The following is a 19,012-nucleotide window of genomic DNA, read 5'->3' on the forward strand; positions in this document are numbered from 1 at the left end:
ACAAAATTTTCACGGTCATTCAAGAAAATCATTTATTTGTGGAAAAAAATTCATCTATGAGAGGCTCAAAATGAGCTGGAGGGAAAAGAGGAGTCACTTCCACGCCCATTTTGGGGACATTTTATCAAAATTCCACGCATCCGGATGTCCAGCGTGCTTCTCAGGCAGATTTGAGTCACTCCAGCGAAAAGGTTCAGCGTGTTTGACCAGATTTAATGTCTTGGGATCGTCTGAAGACACTGTGAAGGCATTGAAAGTGTACTCTTTGATGGGAAGACTGATGGGACCAGAAATGGCGTGAAATTCCATGTCGCCAGAATTGGTTTCTGCGTATAGCTTGAGATCGATGTTTCCGTAAGCTTTGGGATTCTCCTCACTCAGATCACCACGATTGGCTCTCTGGCGCAAGAACAGCCCCACATCATCGAGATCAGTGAAGTTGCGTGGGATGGGCTTCTCATTCTCCTGCTCGACTAGGCTCAATTCGATTGTGGCATTGAAGTACGGCGTGCCATTGCAGAAGATCGTCCCTTGCTGGTACAGAGTCTCCGTCACGTCCTCGGCATAGAGTCTTCCGGGCAGTTGATCCACAAGCCAAACGAGTCCCCTCGTCTCCACATCTGGACGAATCTGGACGCCCTCCTGCGAGCCCTCCTCGAACGGTTGATACGTGCTCATTTTTACCGTTTGCGTCTCTACACGCGGCACCGGAGATTTTTCGGCAAACTCCGCAGCTTTGCGAGTCGTGATGAGATGCCTGAGAATCTTCCTATCAGAGACGAGCCACTGCTTGGCACCAGTGCCCGGATCTTTGGCCATCACACGCGACCAGGAGCGTCCATTGTACGCCAAGCGATTGGCAGCCATTGCTCTAGCCGACAGAATCACATTCTTCCTCAAATCCAATTGATGCCACAGTGCTGGATTCTTATTCACAATGCCCACTCCAGCCACAATCAAGTGCCCGTGACGCCCGGAGATCTTGTAGAAGTCATCAGTTGACGACAACACTCCCGGATATCCAGAGAAGATGATATTAGAGCCAGGAACGACGTGTGATTTGGCATCTCGTGAGAAATGGAAGTTAAATTTATACTTCTTAACGATCCTCAGCATCAGAGAATACGATTTCGCCGCAGAGTGCCCAACCAGGAGCTTTATAATGCCATTCTCCTCGCTGATATTCAGCAACATGCTCGAGCGCACATCCTTGTTGGCATCCGAAGATCTTCCCATCATCACGCGATCGTAGTAAATGCGCAAATCTCGTAAATCACCGCCGGCATTCATCAGAAGAAAGTCTTCAGGCGGAATCTCCAGGCGTGATCTCTTCAGAGCTGATCTCTTAATGCCCTTTCGCCACCCAAACTCCAAGCCTTCGAGTTGATAGTAGAACAGCTGGATTTGATACCAGTAGTGATCATGATCCGCATTCAATTCTGCCTGTTTCCTCACACTCTCGTAGTTCTTCAGCAAAATCTTCCGCGCCCACGCACAGAAAGCCATCGAGTCGTCATCCTTCAGACACTGAGCGTTGATCATACTGAAAGAGCAAGGTAATTTCGATAAGCACACGATTTTCTTGGCTTCAATCAAATTGTGAAACACTCAAGTTGATACCAAATGAGCAATCAACATGACAATTCTATAAAAATTATACCAAGAAGCCATTTCTCCACTTACTTTGTCCACTGATAGTAGATGCTCTTCCACGTCAAAGCACCTTCCAGAATCCCCGCTCCGGTGGCCTGAATCCTGTCTGAGTACACAGGATTCGTCTCGATCTCAATCTGCGACCAACCATTCTCGAAGATTGTGTCCTTGTAGCAAATTCGGGCCACGCCGAGCGGAATGGAGTCAAGATCATTCTGCTGACCCCAGAATTCCACGCGATACCCAGACATCTTCGTCCAGTAAACAGTGGCACAGAACGTGCCGTCGAATGTTGGCCTGGAAAGTAAGAAAAAGAAAGCAACAGTGGCATTAGTAAAGCCCCTCGATCAAGGCAGAAGAGATGTTTGATGGCTAAAAATACATCGCCTTGAATATGCAAATCAATCAATGGCCAATTGTACATGCGTCCGTTGCATTTGATGCTTCTGCCGCACTCACCTCTCCATGTCGATGATGAAGAGCGCCCCCAGGCCGAGGATGATGGCAGCCAGGACAATGAGGCTGCCAATTTTGGTCTTGTACCACGAAGCACCGACGACTTTCAGCATTTTCGCAGTGGCTAGAGATCACGAAATCCAGTCAAGAAGAGTTGTAGTGTAAAATTTGACTATGGTGAAAAGGGTGAAAACACAGTGGCAAGACAGGGAGACTTTCTTGCCTCGAATTTAGGAATAGTTTAGATCTACCAGCAGCATGAAAGTGATTTTCAACTACTTGAAGTTTAGAACCTCCAATTCCGAGTGTCTCATCGGAATTCCGCCTTTAGATGCCACAATGATGATCACAAATGAATGTCTTTCCTCGAATTATATTCCTGCCGGTAGAAGAATAGATTTGATTATATTAGTCCGAGAATTTCACTGTGATCACGAGTCGATCATCACTTGAACTGGGATGGCAAAAACACATAAACATTCCTCAAATTTTCATCGCAATCCATCATATTTTCCACAAAGACGCACTTGAGAGACAGAAAATCATCATCGAAATTGCTTATATTCGACTAAGAAGTCACTTCCTCAAAAAATTTCACACAAGTGCGCATGAGAAAATTATAGAACTAAAGCCCAATTAAGAATAGTATCAAAAATTATGGGCACAACACAGAAACTCGTGATCAATGGCTCGCGCAAATCAATGTCTGTTTATTGATCTCTCAATCAACAATCATTGTAACGAGCATGATTTATAGAACTGCTTATATTGAATCATATTTCTGCTACATTTTAAATATTTATATTTCTGTATGTGCCACAAAACTGGCCTGACCCAAAAAGGATTTTTTACACAATGGGAAAACATTACGTTGATTTATCAATATTTATCAAATTCAGGGTTCTGAGTTGATTAGCAATACTGCTATCACATTGATTTTGCCTCTCAGTGCTGTCATAGAAAATACTCACCTTTTATCCCAGGTTCAGGAGGATTTCAGTGGTAGTCTTGTTCCTTCAACCCATTGAAAAGAACGGCAAAATATTTGCAATTTAACAGTGAAGCACTTCAGGTCTGCAATGAGAGAAGAAAAACGGATATAAAAGTGATTTTACTCCAATTTACATAAATCTCCATTATATCCACACCAACTGTTGTCCATTTGAAAGTCAATGAGACATTGAAAATGAAAATGGTTACGCTGTAATTGTGCAGACGGCGCGCATTAGCATTGCAATTCTTACGGAAACTCGATCGCACGTCAGTATAGCGAAGATGTGGAGGGAAAGCCTTGATTAGACATTGCAAATATGCATTCAGAAAAACGTTATATATTTCTCTATACGTTTATAAAAAAAAACGCGTGCACGATTGTGTGCTTAAAAAGCAGTTCTCTTCATACTGTTAAAGCAAACACGTGAACAGGCGTGGCAGTATGACTGGGATTCTTTATCATTATTATGCTTAGGTTGCGAGGGCGAAATATCATTTTCAGGAGGATCATCTCAATGCTTTGCAAAAATAAAACAATGCGAGGCTGTGTGGTAAAAATACAATAAAAGAACTAATGACTGAGTGAATTATTGGAGCGTCATTGTAATTTTTTGCCATCTCGCTTAATTGTTCATTAAAATTCCCTCTCAGTTTTTAAGTGATATATTTTTCTGGGTTTTGTCACATGTTTTCAGTCTGCGATGCTCGTGATTTAATGAAGATTTTTTTTGCTTCAGTTTGAAAATACAAATGATCACAAAGAACATTGTAAATGTTAAGCTATCTAAGCACGCAAATCTAAAAGCCTAAACAAAATAATGTTAATGCGGTGATAACAAACACTATAAGAACCCAACGCTAAATATATGAAAAGATCTATTTTGAGCACAAATATGATTTCTCTTCATGTCCGAACTATTCCAAGGAAAACTAATAGAAAAAATTTGCATCAAAATGACAAAAAATCCGTATTTCAAAAGGACTTGAATGTACGTAAAAGGATCACATGAAGGGCAAATCTATTAGCCTGTCATACTTTGGCGCCACACTTCCAAGCTTATCATTGAGTTTCCTGCTAACATTCCACTTCCAATCCAACCAATGACGCTCAATTAACACTATCGGACCGATAATTGAGCACAAGAAGTGAGATAATGAACAAGGAACACATTTGTTTAGCAGAGACAAGGAAAAAACAGCATTTTTCACTGAAACAATCATCAAATATTGAAATGACTCAGAGAAATTCACTGATCTTCAGACGAAAATGTTATCCAATGTATCCACTGTATCTTTTGGTAGCGCTTGTCGCGCTTGTTTGAGCATTGACTCACACTGGCGGTGGTGATTATGTTCTCCATGCTGTTGCCAAGTGCGGTCTAATTAGATTATCGTCCGCGCAAGGCGTTAAAGATGCCTTTCTGAGCCACTTTTATCAATTTCACAGCCTGGAAAGCGTGATCGGCATTGCGCGGGGAAAATAGTTAACAAATATTTGAGCATATGTGGCAAGAAAAACTACGCGCTTGTGGATAAACACGTGGTTGATGTGTTCAATGTCTGGCCTTATCACATTTCCACTTACATTTATTATCTCCCCTTGAGGCAGCATAAATGGCCGAGGATTTCGCTTTGTTGATAGAATTTTTGGATGTATCACACAGAATGGTCAAAACACTTTCACGGTGAATTTAGAGAGGGCTAAAAGAAACCACCAACACCACAAAGGACTACATTTGAAATGCCAAAGATGTGCTTTTTTCTCTTGAGAAGCTGCACGCGAAAAGAAAGCACCGACTGATCGACGTGAATTTCACAATCTAAATGAAGACCGCGCGCCGTTCGTTCGGCTGATTGTGTGATATATTCACAGAAAGAGGGGAAGTGAATGAGAGTGAGATGCAAGATCTCAATACACATGCGAAGAGCCCAGAAATTCCACCACAGAAAACTACTGCAATGGATTGAATGTGAGTGTGGGAAAATTCCTCGTGACTCACACACAACTCATCAGATGCGCGATCAAGAGCGAGATTCCCGCGAGAGGCTGCAATTCACATGCTTATCTATATATCTATCTACATATCTATGAACTGTAAATTAAACAGACCCTTCAAGGCGTCTTATTCAAAAAATATCTGTCAGTCCTTGTGGAAAAAGCAGTAGCGAAGAGTAGGGCAGATTCGGACACCAACTTTTCCGACTTAGACTTAAATGCTACTCACTTCTGCGCGGGTTTCCGGAATTTTGCCTGAATCCACACTCTATACATCTTCAGTTGCCTTCCTCGGTTCACCTGGAGTCTCCTATCGATGTGGTTCTGCTCCTCCGTGAGGCCAGCCTTCACGAACAACTCCCTGACTTCGTCTTGAGTGAAGAAATACACCCTCGTTCCATCGCCACGCACGTAAAAGTTCTCCTCAAGGCACTTTCCAGGCTTGAATCTCAACTGAGCCATGTCGTACAGACCGTAATCTCTAAAGACCACCAACCCGCCGGGTTTCAGGTACTTTGCCACTTGCTGAGCGACGTGAGACATCCTGAAAACACCCCAAAATTCACCATTATCAGCAAAAAAAAAAGCTCAAAAAACTTATGAATTACCTTGCAGGATTGATGGCAGACATCACAAAGATTATGACTATTATGTCTATAGAATTCTCTTGGAAGGGAACATCCCAGATCTCAGCTGTGGCATCCAGAACAAATGCCTCGCATCGTTTTTCATCGAAATGTGGGTCTTCCTTCAGTATTTCTATCGCTTTCCCTGAGAAATCTCCTCCGTACACCATCAAATCCTCCTCCTGAGAGTACTTAAGGATGGGAATTATGGTATTTCCTACGCCACATCCGATTTCGAAGATCATCCTGGAAGCTTTCTCTTCTGATGCTGCCGCTGGTGCTAATTCCGGGAATTCCGTGAAGAGCCAGTGACGATCCTTGAAAAACTTATTATTGTGTACACTATAGAAGTCATCCCAAAACTTCCCGGCTTCCTCCTCGTACTTCTGCACGTCCTCCTGACACATCTTCTGAGAAGAGTTCACCCGGACACTCTCTCTGGCCAATTTTTCCTGCTCATCATCCCACTCGACGTTGTCCCTAAACGAGAGAAAATATCTTCAATTACTGGAAAATCTCTAGGATATCCCGGCAATTACCAGGCATTGAAATCAAACACCCTGGCTCTGTCCAGAAGGAATCTTGTTCCAAATTGGGGCTTTTTTCTGTAACGCGTGTCTTCCAAGAAAATTTCTTTCCGGGAAAACAACCGGATTCTGAGGAATTTGGGCAGAAATTTCAGTGCATTACCAAGCATTATGTTGAAAGACATCCTGATCGTCCTTGAGAAGGCGATTCCCGAACTGTGGACGCGCGTTATCCATATAAAGTGAGGAAAACTTGAGGAAAAATCCAAGAAAAACACGAAGTTCTTCGCCACCACTTTTTATAACCTACAAATTTTTCGCCGCAAATACACTGTAAATTTTCGTATACATAAAAGCATTTGGTAAAAAATGGTAACAACGAAACCATCCGTTAATATCAGTCTCGTCTATAGTGTAATCTTAATAAGTGTAATTCGTGTAATAAACAAACAAAAAATGCAAAATCACCCAAATAAAGATTTTTTTTAATAATAATATCCTGAAAAGATTTCTTATTAATTTTTGCACATTTATTAGCCCAATCATAATATCTGCAGGCTTGCAGTCAAAATCTGTCGGGATTGATCTCAGGATTTATTGTAATCGAGCAGCTTCTCAATGTTTTTTTATTCATCGACTCGAGTAACATTTTTTACAGTGCACGTGTGGGGAAAAATACCTGCAGAAATTCGCCGCGCGGTGTTGCCGTCTCGCTCCCACCCACCTGCAGATCTCGCCTGCAAATGGACCGCAAAGTGGCAACATTTTTCCACCAGGGCAGCCATATTTGCGTTTCGGTCGTCGAAATGAGTGCACTGGGCGAGAGAGTGATGTGAATATATTGTTTATGAGGACAGTGAGTGGCCAAATTATCAGTGATTCCGTGGGCTGAAGTGGCGTCAAATGTGCTGAAAATTGTCTGTGTGGCGTGAAGAACTGTCTAAAGCTACAATGAGTTGGGGTACTGAACTGTGGGTAAGTGAAAATGGGCCCGAAAGTCGTGTCTTGGGAGTCGCCCAAGATTGTCCATTTTTTTCTGCGTGACACTTTTCCCATGGGGAATTTCCGTTGGGCCTCACTGAGGATTGCGCGGGGCTGCCCAGGAAACTGAGGACTCGATAGGGTTTGTGGTGGGCTTCGCTGGGCTCTGGAGGATTGGCGGTGGGATTGGGATTTGAGGAATTCCGCCGAGAGGAGAAAACCTGTCTTTGCTTACCTGCTCGCGCGAGAGGCAGCAGAAAACCAGAATTTCTCGTCGGTGAGGCCACAAACACAGTGGCAGAGAGGCTGCGGTAGGGGAAGCCTCCATTTGCTCGGTCAGGTGCCTCTGGAGACTCGCGAGAGACGGAGAAGTTTCCCAATTGCCAGCCTCCTTATCAACAGCTTCCTGTCCACCCGCGCGATGAGTCATCGCGCCGCCAAGGACACGCTTTCGCCGAGTGTCCGAACCACGGCATAAACAATGGTCGCATATGCACTTCTGTGTGCGAGAATTCGAGCTCCAAATTAGGTATTTTTGACCATTGACTTCAAAGATTGTGCGTAAAATTGAGTGAAATGTGATTAAATCTGCTACAATCTTCAATGCTTCTCAACATGCATCAATAAACAATTGTCGAATTTAATACAACCACGTCAAATCCGTCGTATGATTCAGAGTGTAAATGAATTGGTGAAATGGGAATATTTCTTTATTGTTCTCTGACTTCCTGATGATTAAATACCACAATATTATCATCGCCACTCTTCAGGATCAAACATAAATTCAGAGCAAATTCCATGGATTTTAATCATGACCTTTTAGAGAATTGTCAAATGTGTATTTGACCCTTGTTTGTGGAAGTTCGAGTGGCCAAAAGAGTCTGGGAGACAAAGATTGTGGGTTTATGGAATTCTGGGGGAAGGCCAGAGCCTCCAACGCGGACAGGAAGAACCCAGTCGTGGTCAGCAAGTTCTTTTGCATTCTTGCAGAGTGCAACGTTTTCTTGGCAATCAGCGGAATTGTTGAAGCATTCACTGTGGATTTTATTAATATTACAACGAGGGGAATGATGAGCAATAGTGCAATTTTCAAGACTCCGCAATGTGTTGTGAACTGGACGACAATATACTGAATGCTCGAAGTTGGTTTATTTTGATGGTGATCTTGAGATAAGAATCACAAACACTGCATTTCCGGTTTTGATTTTTAGGGAAATTTTTTTACCAAACGGTATTCTTGTCGCTCTTGTTATAATGTCTAACGTAAATCGCACAGTCTTCGATAAGATTGTCCAGCACAAAATCACCTGAAAGCGAACGATGACACACAATAAAGGCTGTTGATGTGTTGTCCAACCAACACTTATCTGGGGATGTTTACAGAGAAATAACACGTAGTTTCTGATTTCATATCTCACACAACTTGTAACGATTTGACTCAATATCGATGACTATTTATTCAGGAATGCACTTGCTCTCTCGCAAACTGCTTCATTTTGACGTAATTTCCGTGTGATTTTTTCCAGAGAGTGACAAATGGGGATTCTTTTTTCGTACACAAAACACTCGATTTAATGGGCATTTGATTAAAATTCCTGTGTTGTTCTCAAGAGATTTTTGGCAGGGTTTCAATACAAATTTAGATGGTCATTTCTAAAAAAGAAAAACACACTTGAATTTATGATATTTTCAAGTGTGTGGGTGAGAACGTGCTTTTCGTTCAGCGTTGATACGCTCTTTTGTGCTAATTTCTGCAACTATTTTTGAAGAAAATCTCCAAGGAGAAAAACGCGAGGCTTCATTTCGTCAAATGAGAAAATAAATGTGATAATTCTTCGGCTCACTGTCTGTGTGGTGGAGGAAAGAGTGTATTTTTTGATAATATTTGCTTGAGAGATAATAAAAGACACAGACTGAGGCAGTTAAACTGCGTGAACTGCCCAGAAATGAGAATTCCTTATAGATAAGTTAGTATTTTTTTTTCTAAAATGATACGACATTACTTCTTTGTTGATAAGATCGGACTTTAAGCTATGCTGTTTTAAATTCGAAAGTTCTTGGATTTTTTCCGATTGCTCAACAACTTTTTTGACCTTTATAAGTTTTTAGTTACTCCTTATTTATAGTGCTGAAGATCTTAAATTATTGTGTTTTATAAAGTATATTTTATTTATTGGTTTGGATCCCAATCATTGACATTTTGATCTTGCTTTCTAGACTGTAATTTCTCTGTATTTTTTCTTGTGCTTCATTTATCAAGTTCATATTTATATTCCAATGTTGATGAGGCCCACGAGAGGACAAGCTTGACTGACATTGTCCACCCAGAGTTTGCATGTCAAATGCCGCACCTGGTCCTCCTTGGACGCCTCTTTTTTCTTTCACTGAAAAGTGTGTGTGAGTGTGTGCAGAAAAGAGTGAAGACGGCAAAGAAGTGAGATACACAAATTCGCTGTTTTCGATGAAAGTAGGTGGATGGCCCAAATGTTTATTGCTGCGTGTTCCAGTACCATTAACAAAATAAATAACAAATACAGTTTATATTTTTCTCCCTTTTTTGTGCACTTGTGGATGATAATAGGTGGAAAAGTGCATATGAGAATTGATGAGGAGAGGAATTCAATCAGAGGGAAACAGCAGAAGAGAAGAATTCCCTCCTCTATTTCTGAAATAATTAAGTCAGCGTATTTTCTTGTATTGTTCCTAACTGTTGCTGAACGGCTGAGAAGTGCATTTCTGCACAGAAAATGATTTCTTCCGTTTGCGAGTGATGAATAAAAGGGGGGAAAAGAATGGGGAGAAAGAGAGTGAGGAATGAATTGAAAATGGTGAGGCGAGAATGGATATTAATCGCACTGTTTGACACACACACACACGGCGAGAAGAATATGTGGAAAATATACACAGTCTCTCAATATATTGCCTTGCTTCATTTCGTTATCCTGAGGAAGATTTTATTGGGAAATGAATAGTGTTTCGGAGGCGGGCGTGCATGAATGTAGCAGACTTTTCCCGTATATATAAATTCAATGACTCATCCATCGAGTCAATACGCATGAGCGATAAACATTGTCGGCATGCGAAAATGCTTCATATATCCAAATGACATGGAAACTGATTTCTTTTCTGTATAAAATCTCGGTATGAAACGCGATTTATTGGCAAAAGAATGGAATTTTTCCTCATCAGCAAACAATTAACGCGATGAACTTAAGATGCCCTTTCTTCTCTTTCGCAGGATCAGTATGACAACTTGGCCTTGCATACGCAGAAGGGAATTGATTTCCTGGACAAATACGGCAATTTCGTGCGAGATAGATGTGCCATTGAATTGGAATATGCATCAAAATTGAGGTAAATCTCAACGACTAGTTGAACAGAAAGCAAATCAGGCAAAATAATATCGCCATTCAAAAAACGTAGTTGTAAATGAATGTAGTAATGAATGAATGGTGAAACACTAAAAGTTGTAGTTTAAAAAGAAAAAAAATTCATGTAATGTGATAAATTAACAAAAGTCTTTTCCATTTTCAGGCGACTCGTGAAGAATTATCAACCAAAAAAGAAAGAAGAGGAAGATTATGAGTATGTAACATTTTTTTGTCTCTGTATGAAATTGTCTCTCTTTTCACTCTCTTGTCTGAAAGCCATTTTTATCAGTTTCTGTCCACTTTGCACTCTCCAGACTGTGTTGGAGAAATGTGTACCCATTACGAAATCATGAGGCCACTTCATATTTTTTTCTTGAGATTACTCCATGCCTTGTGCTTTTATTTTGGCTAATTTGTTCAACTGATTTTGTGTGGGAATTTCTATGAGTTGAAAGAGCGCTGGAATGTCCAGTGAGAGATGGGAAAATGATTAATTTGACAGCTGAGAAATTGCAGGAAAATGCAAATTTCGCCACATTGAAATTATTTGGATAAAGAATGCTTGATGGAAGGGAAATTTTAAGACTGTATAATTATCATTTTATCCTTCTTATGTTTAGAGAATATAAAATAGATTATTGGCCAGATGACTGTAATTTGTAATAATAGATTTGTCAAGTTAAAAGCTTTTTATACAATACAATATTGATAAATCTTCTAAAGTTAAGAAGCGTTTTATAAGTAACATTTAGAATGTTTTAGTCAGTTTACGCGTTTAATCAGTACAACGTTATAAATTCCTTGCTTATTACACGGTGAATCAATAAAGATTTTATTCGCTCTTAACAACCTTTACTTAAAAAGTATGCAAAAATCTGTTGCTTGACTAATTCCAATGTGAATAACCACGAATAAGGATTTGTCATCAGTTTTACTCATTCTCTTTTCCAACTAATAAAATGAGAGATGCATTATCACATGTATTCAACAATTTCATACTCTCTCTCTCTCTCTCTGTGTTTCTCTCTTTCTCTCGTACTCTCGTATAAGATTATATTATTTTAAGACATTTTACCATTTATACAATGATTTCCTCGTTGATTTATCATGCTTCTGTTGTTCGGCTAGCATAGCAAGAGAGGAAGAAAGATAGAGAGAGAGAGAGAGAGAGAGAGAGAGAGAAAACTGTTGAGAGTGGAAAGAAGAGTCAATGTGCGTGTGGAGTTGGTTTGCATGTTTAAAGATGATTTTTTCCCTGTCTGACTATTCGCCAAATTGACGTTTTGCAGATACACGTCGTGGCAGGCATTCAGAAATGTGCTGAAAGAGATCGGGGATTTGGCCGGGCAGCGAGAAATTGTTGCGGAGACACTCCAGGCGAAAGTTATTCATGGGATTTCGCTGTTGTCGAAGAATCTGCGCGATGATCGCAAGAAGAGTCTAACAGAAGGTGCTCAACTCACGCACACGCTGACGAATCAAATTGCGGCACTCGAGAGGGCGAAGAGGAACTATGATAAGTCGTACAGAGATGCTGAGAAGTCAATTGAGAACTATCAGAAAGCCGATGCGGATCTCAATCTCAGTCGTGCTGATGTGAGTTGGAAATATTTTTCTTCCTGTGTGAATTGAGAGGTTCTTTATAAAGAGGAAATGGTGTATTTTTAGGTGGAAAAGCATAAACACAACATGACCATGAAATGCCAGCAGTCCGATGATTCGAAGAATGAGTACGCTAATCAGCTGCAGAAGAGCAATAAATTGCAACAGACTCACTATGAGACATCGCTACCAGAAGTGAGACTCTTTATCAATGTTTTACTATGTGAAGAGATTTATTAATTGCCATCTCCTTCACTGCAGGTATTCAATCGACTGCAGGAGATTGACGAGAAGAGGACGAAGGGTCTGAAGGAGTTCATCAAGAGCGCCGCAGACGCCGAATCGTCCGTTGCCCCAATCATTGCCCGGTGTTTAGAAGGTATCGTGAAAGCGTCTGAGTCAATCGATGAGAAGGAGGACTCGTTAAAAGTGATAGAAAGGTATGGCGAAGAAGGCTTTTAACATGCCTAAGACTTTTCTAACAACATGACATGTTGTCTAAAAGCGCACTTTGCAAGTGTCTAACAAATTTGTGCAGAACACACTGCTTTAGCAAACGAGAAACTAAGCAAAGTAACAGCATAAATTGGATCATTGCTGTAGATACAACGTTTCAAATTGTACTTAAACAAATTTGTTGACAAAATCAATTACGAAAGCTAAACATAGTGGATTCTTAGTAATATATCTCCTCTCTTCAAACTTATAGATACAAATCTGGATTCACACCTCCAACAGACATTCCATTTGAGGATTTATCAAAAGTTGATGCAGAATCGTCAAATTACTCTTCACAAAATAACTTAGGGATAAACAATATGACACAAAAAGGAACAATGGGTGCTACTAAGTTAAAGAAGCGTGTCGGAATATTTGGAATTTTCGGTAGTAACAAGGTATGAATTGTGCCACTTGATATACATATTAATTCATAGTCACTTCATCATCATATGATATCATGAGTTTAGGAGGTTCTTTTTATATTATACATTATGTTTATTTTCTCTCTAAATTGCATTTATTTCTATTTTCCCGCCATTTTCTCAATCTCTGGTGATGGGCTATAAAAATGTATATCTTTCGAAACACAAACCAATTCTTCCAAAATGCTCTTTGTAAGTATCACAGGCAAAGTGAAAATTGATTGATTATCTAGACAAAATGTGGCTTAAATGTCTAATTGGTGAATTTATTCATCACTTGTGTTTCTTGCTTATTTATTCCCGCCGCAAAATCACAGTAAAATGAGACGACAATTAATGTGTTTATTTCTTTTTTCTACTACTTTTGCTTTCATGCCGCAAAAACTAATAATTCCGTGCCCCACATTTGTTATGTAAATACAATATGTTGACTGGATGAAATTACTGTTGATATCCTGACCAAATAACCACAATAATTGGCAAAAATAAAAAAAAAAAAACAAACAAATCCTTTAATACCTGAAGAAGTTACTTGAGGCCTGCATAACGGTAAAGGTACGGCTTTAATTACATCCTACTTTGAGTGATTATTCTGTTGTTTTGAGAGTGCATTTTACCATTCAAGTCATCGTTTTTAGTTTCTCTCTTTGACTTTGTGATCTGCATGTGAGTTGATTTTGCAAAATACTGGACGCTTGTCGCTTTGAGAAATTCCATCAAGTACATTCCGTCACATACAATTCAAGAAAAAAGAGACATTTGAGAGTTGAAAGTGAAATTTAGGAGGCGGTAGAGAAATGTGAATTAAATGGTGTGTCTGTGCCTTTTCAGAATACTCTGTCGACGGACGGCATGAAGGAGGACTTCAGTGATTTGCCACCGAATCAGCGACGCAAGAAGTTGATGGCGAAAATCCAGGAGATTCAGCAGAAGATAACCCAAGAGACGGCGGCGTACGATGGGTTGGTGAAGATGAAAGGCGTCTATGAGGCCAACACAATGCTGGGCGATCCAACGACAGTGGATGCCCAGCTTAATGAGTCCGGAAGTCGACTGGAGAAACTCAAGAGTGAACTGAAGAAGTTCAAAATGTACTTGGACGCGGCAAATAATGCGCAAATGATGCAACATAGTCCGCAACAGCACAGAAATATGTACAATGGACAGAGATCATCACGGTGAGTATGAATTTTCAATGGAATTTCATGAGAAAATCCGGACAACATGTTATTTTTTGGAGTGAAAATAAGGAAAAAAATGTGTACTTTTCTTACACATTCATGATCATCACCACACCTCGATTTTAATACTTTCACGGTGTTTATCATGAGGTGCTTGAGAAAATAGGGCTCCACAGATAAGAAAAGAGTGTTGAAGTTCTACAAATACACTTCGAGAGCCAACGGTATTTGCTCATTTCTATGATAAAATGAATTATTAATTCCCGTTCGTGATTCCCATGAAAGGGCTTCCGAGAGTTATGCAAAATCAATTAATGAACATACTGTAAATTTGTATTAATAATGATATTTATTAATTTCCCCTGCCGTTTGAAGCCTTCTAATCTGTCTAAAACCACTTCTGGGAAGTTGTCTAACACTAACACTAAAATAATGCGCAATCTTTCTTTTTCGGTATTTATTCAAATAGAGAAAGTGCAAGTATTATAAAACTAAACTTGCAACTTTGATGAAATCTCCAGCAATGCGACATGAGATTCTCATTATCGTTACATATATCTTTGTGGGAAAGATGAAAAATACTGTCGCATAAAATGAGTTGTCAAATTGAATTAGCACATTAGACAGTGTGTGTCTCTCATGTCTGGGTTGTTTCAATGTCACATCACGACGCGCATTAGAGATCTGAACAGAACATGAAATGTGTTGAGGAATCGTCGCTATTCATTATATTGACGGCGGTTTCAGACACAATTGTCGTATACGCATTTTGTGAGAAATTGCAACGTAAATGACGTAGTTTTGAATATTGATACCAATTGTGAAACTACTGAAGTATGAGATTTTCGTGAAAGTAAGTAAATTGTGTTATAATGTGCACAAGAGTTTAATCTGTCGTGAAAATCTCACAATAAGCAACTGCAACTAAAGGATACGATCATGAGAACGCGTTTTCTGATCTATTCTTTGACTTCTTGATGACTATTCTATATTCATATTGGATTTCTGTAATTATTACCAAAATAATTGCGGAATTTGTATTATTTTTCAATTTAACCTAAGTTCAGATGTCTAGAGAATACATTTATTATTTTTTTCTGCCATGGCGTGTGTTTTGTCTCTCTTGTGTGTAAATATTTTGTCTTTTCAGTGGAGTTAAATTCATATTGTTGTCATTATACGTAATATTGTCTATCGAGAAGAACCAAAGAAAATCTATTCCATTTTTGTAGGCATTCCAATGGTAGCGGGGAGAATGAAGATGGAGAAGATAATCCAGACGATGCGGGAAGCTTAAGCAGGTCAGCATCTGAGGGTAGTGTGGCACAGGCGCAAAATGGGCTTAACATTAATAATAATGGGTATAATTGGTTCCTTTATTATATTATTTTATCCATATATCATATAAAGTGTGTGCAATGCATGTTGTTTTCACTTCATGTCACGTTTATCATTTGGAATTGTTTTCCTTTCGCATCTCTCTTTCTTCACTCTCACTCTAGAATTTTATTAGTCTGTTTCCCTCTGCACTGCTTTGCGATTGTACATGTGCTTCTGGTCTTTTATACAACAATTTTATTTATATTCTAAACTGTGTATTTTTTTTATATTCTCTCACTCTCGTATTTCGTCTGAGAGTTGATATTATTTCTTTAAACTTCTCCTGTGTTTCTGTTTCGTTGTTTTCCGTTATTGTTGTGTTGTCTGCCTTCTTGTGTGCGTGTGTACGTTTGCAAAAGAAGAATTTTCACGCTTCCATGGACAGATTGTGAATTAATATGCGATTTCTCTCTTTTGTCACTATCAGCAGTTCGGCGAGTCCCGAGAGCGGCTTGGGAACATCACACACTTCCCTTCCTGGCTCTGGACAAGGAAGTGCCAATGATAATACACACCCAGAAGACATGTACTACGAAGCTGAGCTTCTCCAGCCTCTGGGAACATGCAAAGCTCTCTATCCATTCGATGGTAAGTCACATATGATATTAGCGAGCAATGGAAAGTGGTTAGTAATTTAGAGTAGGTACATTTCCTATTCACTGAGAGTTGTATTGATGCCAATGCAAATGGAAAGAAAGTCTGTTTATCATGAGTATTTATAGTTTAAAGAAGAGAGGCAAATGAACGTAACGTTATTGTTCCTGACGGAGTAATAAAAATCTTATCATAGAGAAAGACTCCGCTGTCGATTTCACAATGTGATCAGATACCGATTTTTGTACAGACTGCCTCAATTAAATTAGTAAAGACAGCCATGTTCACATTGTTTTGATCATTGGATTCTTTGTAGCCCATAAATAGCATCTTTGCACTTCTCACTGAGCGTCTGTGGTCTTTTCACAGACAACAATGGATCTTTTGCTGAAAATAGTGTGGATTTTAAACTTTCCCGACAGTCGAAGTTCCAATTTATTGATTGACATGTCGAACAGTATTGATTTGGGAAAGGATGAACTTTATTTGCTAGTCCCGCCCACTTGAATATCCCGCCCAGTTTGCAATTGTAACAGGATTTATGCGCTTTACTTTACAATTTACACAGTCATCGTATGACTGTTTATTTAAGCACTATCGTGTTGGCATTCAGTTGTGTCTCAGCGGCAGCGAAGTATGTTGGGACTGTTTGAAAAATGAACAATTATGCGCTAGCAAAAGACTACATCACAATTACAAGCAGTGACTATTTGCCATTGTCTCGCAAGAAGCATTCAAATTCCACTCGTCAAAATTAATTGCATACTTCCTTCATCATTTGAGTGTTAAGTGTGCGCCCATTTCCAGACGTGAATAATTCCATATCCATCCCATTTCCATAAGTATTTATTATGAGAACTCCTTCGCAAGAAGATGCATTGAGCGAAATGTTTATCCACTGTGTTTTTCTTTGAATTGCAGCCACCAGTGAAGGAAGTATTCCAATGGCTGAAGGTGAAGAGCTGCAAGTTATTGAATTAGACCAAGGCGACGGCTGGACAAGGTGAGTATTTTATTCTTGTATTCTCGCGAGCCATGAAATGTCTGTCATGCGCATATTTTATGCTGCTTACTAAAAATTTTTTCCCGTTGTCCTCATGCAGAGTTCGTCGCATGTGCGGCGCGAGCGGCTGGGAGGAAGGATTTGTACCCACGAGTTATATTGAGAGTACGCTGTATGCATAGGTATTCAGTAGGATGAATTAGGCACTATATATATATATATACATATATTTTCCATACAACACGGCAAAAGAGAAGGAGAAAAGATTTAAATAGTCAAATTCGTAGATTGTATGTCTCGCAAGTTCAAGAAATCTCGAGAATTCACGGAAAAAACCTGCAATGTGTAAAATTTTATACAATTACTTTTTTAGATAATTATATTGTTGTTATTGCAGTGTAATTTTTTATCATCACTTACAGTATAAAATGGTGTTTTTTTTTAAAGAAGAAAGAGCCTAAAAAATTCGCTTTAGATTCTGTTCTTTCAAAGTGATTTATTTTATTTATTGACTCGTGTGAAGAGATAATCTTTTTAATATAAAAAGAAAAACAATGGATATCAAACTGCAGTAAGAATAAATTAATCAGTAACTAATTGAATGATAAAATACTATTTATGAGCTCACCACAAAAATTTATACAAATATTCTATTGACTGAATTACTTCTGATAAGAGAAGAGAAGAGAGAGAGAGAGAGACGGGGAGTAAACATTAATGAAACTAAACAAAATATGATAAACTCTTTATTAGCTATAAATTGCTCATTCGAACTTATTCCTAAATGCAAAATTTGTACATACATCAATTCTATATAATATACTGATTGTCCTATTTTTTAAAATGTGAGAAGAAAATGATGAAAACTTGCAAGAAAGCGATTCAATTTTATTGTAGTAGAATTAAATGATATATGACAATGAGAAGATTTTTAAAACTGTAAAACTCTTGATATATCGTTTCAAAATAAACATTAAATGCAGAGAGTATTATTGCTATATTTTATTAGTTCTTTTGTAAGTTGCAACATTTTGTAAATATCCACACTATTTTAATCTTTATTTAAGATTAAGGGTAAAAAATTCACCTAAAAATGCTTGTAAATAATTTCATCAGTGGCGATAAAGAATCACATTTTGTAGCTGAGAGAATGCTGGCGATTGTTCTTCCTTATCTTCTTTCATGATATTCTCATCGAATATTTACAAAAAAAAACATTGAAATAGCTGGAGAAAAAGAGAAATAATAATTATACGTTAACGCTAGTCCCGTATTTATGACAGATTTGTTGATTCCGCAGCGGCGCATTCTCGAGCAAATAGCAAAAGAATAGTTTGTTGACATTATTTTGCACACCGTGAAGAAAAATAACTTCACACGAAAAAACATTTGGGTAAAAATATCCAAGTAATATCTCTGTCTAATGTTCTTATTCATTGCAATTTTTCTGTATATTTAGCATTGCAAGAAAATAAAAATTCGCATTGTATTACACAAAGTGTTTTCATTCCAATGTCTTCACATAAGGCCTCATCTTTTCATTAAACTCATTCTGTCTTTCTGGTTTGGCACATTTTCAGGACATTGTCGCAACTATTGATTTTACAATCAGCGCCCTTCAATTCGCTCGCAAACAACGGACAATTTGCGCCGCTCATTAAACGCCTGATTAAACCTGTACTTGGAGGTGAGTTTTCATTCCCACATTTGCTTTTTCCACAGTTTA

The 19,012-nt window shown here is 39.0% G+C and overlaps 3 protein-coding genes across 15 annotated transcripts; 1 reads left to right on the forward strand and 2 right to left on the reverse strand.

Annotated features, from left to right (window-relative positions):
- Positions 1-18: 18 nt before the first annotated feature.
- Positions 19-2,224, reverse strand: LOC132261008 (putative phospholipase B-like lamina ancestor). The gene is made up of 3 exons (XM_059759474.1): positions 2,113-2,224; positions 1,684-1,950; positions 19-1,543 (listed from the first exon to the last, which is right to left on the reverse strand). Exons 1-3 carry the CDS (start codon positions 2,220-2,222, stop codon positions 94-96), a joined length of 1,827 nt encoding a protein of 608 aa, XP_059615457.1. The 5' UTR covers positions 2,223-2,224; the 3' UTR covers positions 19-93.
- A 148-nt stretch (positions 2,225-2,372) lies between these two features.
- On the reverse strand, positions 2,373-7,734 carry LOC132261017 (tRNA N(3)-methylcytidine methyltransferase Mettl2). Of its 3 annotated transcripts, none has more exons than XM_059759507.1 (5): positions 7,468-7,734; positions 5,707-6,204; positions 5,328-5,642; positions 3,081-3,183; positions 2,373-2,488 (listed from the first exon to the last, which is right to left on the reverse strand). In XM_059759507.1, the coding sequence occupies exons 2-4, from the start codon at positions 6,129-6,131 to the stop codon at positions 3,162-3,164; spliced, it is 762 nt and encodes a 253-aa protein (XP_059615490.1). In that variant the 5' UTR covers positions 6,132-6,204; positions 7,468-7,734; the 3' UTR covers positions 2,373-2,488; positions 3,081-3,161. The 3 variants fall into 3 exon arrangements, with proteins under 3 accessions (XP_059615490.1, XP_059615489.1, XP_059615491.1); XM_059759506.1 differs by lacking the exon at positions 7,468-7,734 and adding an exon at positions 6,415-6,588; XM_059759508.1 differs by lacking the exon at positions 7,468-7,734 and adding an exon at positions 6,264-6,538.
- LOC132261009 (formin-binding protein 1-like) lies at positions 7,023-18,778 on the forward strand. Of its 11 annotated transcripts, none has more exons than XM_059759475.1 (13): positions 7,023-7,226; positions 10,471-10,586; positions 10,767-10,817; positions 11,893-12,199; positions 12,272-12,400; positions 12,467-12,645; positions 12,915-13,101; positions 13,657-13,683; positions 13,960-14,306; positions 15,542-15,670; positions 16,117-16,277; positions 17,205-17,286; positions 17,387-18,778. In XM_059759475.1, the coding sequence occupies exons 1-13, from the start codon at positions 7,203-7,205 to the stop codon at positions 17,466-17,468; spliced, it is 1,821 nt and encodes a 606-aa protein (XP_059615458.1). In that variant the 5' UTR covers positions 7,023-7,202; the 3' UTR covers positions 17,469-18,778. The 11 variants fall into 11 exon arrangements, with proteins under 11 accessions (XP_059615458.1, XP_059615459.1, XP_059615463.1 ...); XM_059759476.1 differs by having other exon boundaries at positions 16,120-16,277; XM_059759480.1 differs by having other exon boundaries at positions 15,542-15,610.
- Positions 18,779-19,012: the final 234 nt, after the last annotated feature.

Source organism: Phlebotomus argentipes, unplaced genomic scaffold (genome assembly GCF_947086385.1).
Source record: "Phlebotomus argentipes unplaced genomic scaffold, Phlebotomus argentipes genome assembly scaffold_18, whole genome shotgun sequence".
NCBI lineage: Eukaryota > Metazoa > Arthropoda > Insecta > Diptera > Psychodidae > Phlebotomus > Phlebotomus argentipes.

Excerpts from the sequence above, each read along its gene's own strand:
- LOC132261008 (XM_059759474.1), bottom strand. The coding sequence starts at position 2,222 with ATGCTGAAAGTCGTCGGTGCTTCGTGGTACAAGACCAAAATTGGCAGC. Across the intron at positions 1,951-2,112 it reads TTCATCATCGACATGGAGAG|GCCAACATTCGACGGCACGT; the intron begins GTGAGTGCGGCA and ends CTTACTTTCCAG. Across the intron at positions 1,544-1,683 it reads ATCTACTATCAGTGGACAAA|TATGATCAACGCTCAGTGTC; the intron begins GTAAGTGGAGAA and ends TTGCTCTTTCAG.
- LOC132261017 (XM_059759508.1), bottom strand. The coding sequence starts at position 6,436 with ATGTCTTTCAACATAATGCTTGGTAATGCACTGAAATTTCTGCCCAAA. Across the intron at positions 6,205-6,263 it reads GTGTTTGATTTCAATGCCTG|GGACAACGTCGAGTGGGATG; the intron begins GTAATTGCCGGG and ends TCTCTCGTTTAG. Across the intron at positions 3,184-5,327 it reads TTCCGGAAACCCGCGCAGAA|ACCTGAAGTGCTTCACTGTT; the intron begins GTGAGTAGCATT and ends CTCTCATTGCAG.
- LOC132261009 (XM_059759475.1), top strand. The coding sequence starts at position 7,203 with ATGAGTTGGGGTACTGAACTGTGG. Across the intron at positions 15,671-16,116 it reads CTTAACATTAATAATAATGG|CAGTTCGGCGAGTCCCGAGA; the intron begins GTATAATTGGTT and ends TGTCACTATCAG. Across the intron at positions 16,278-17,204 it reads AGCTCTCTATCCATTCGATG|CCACCAGTGAAGGAAGTATT; the intron begins GTAAGTCACATA and ends TTTGAATTGCAG.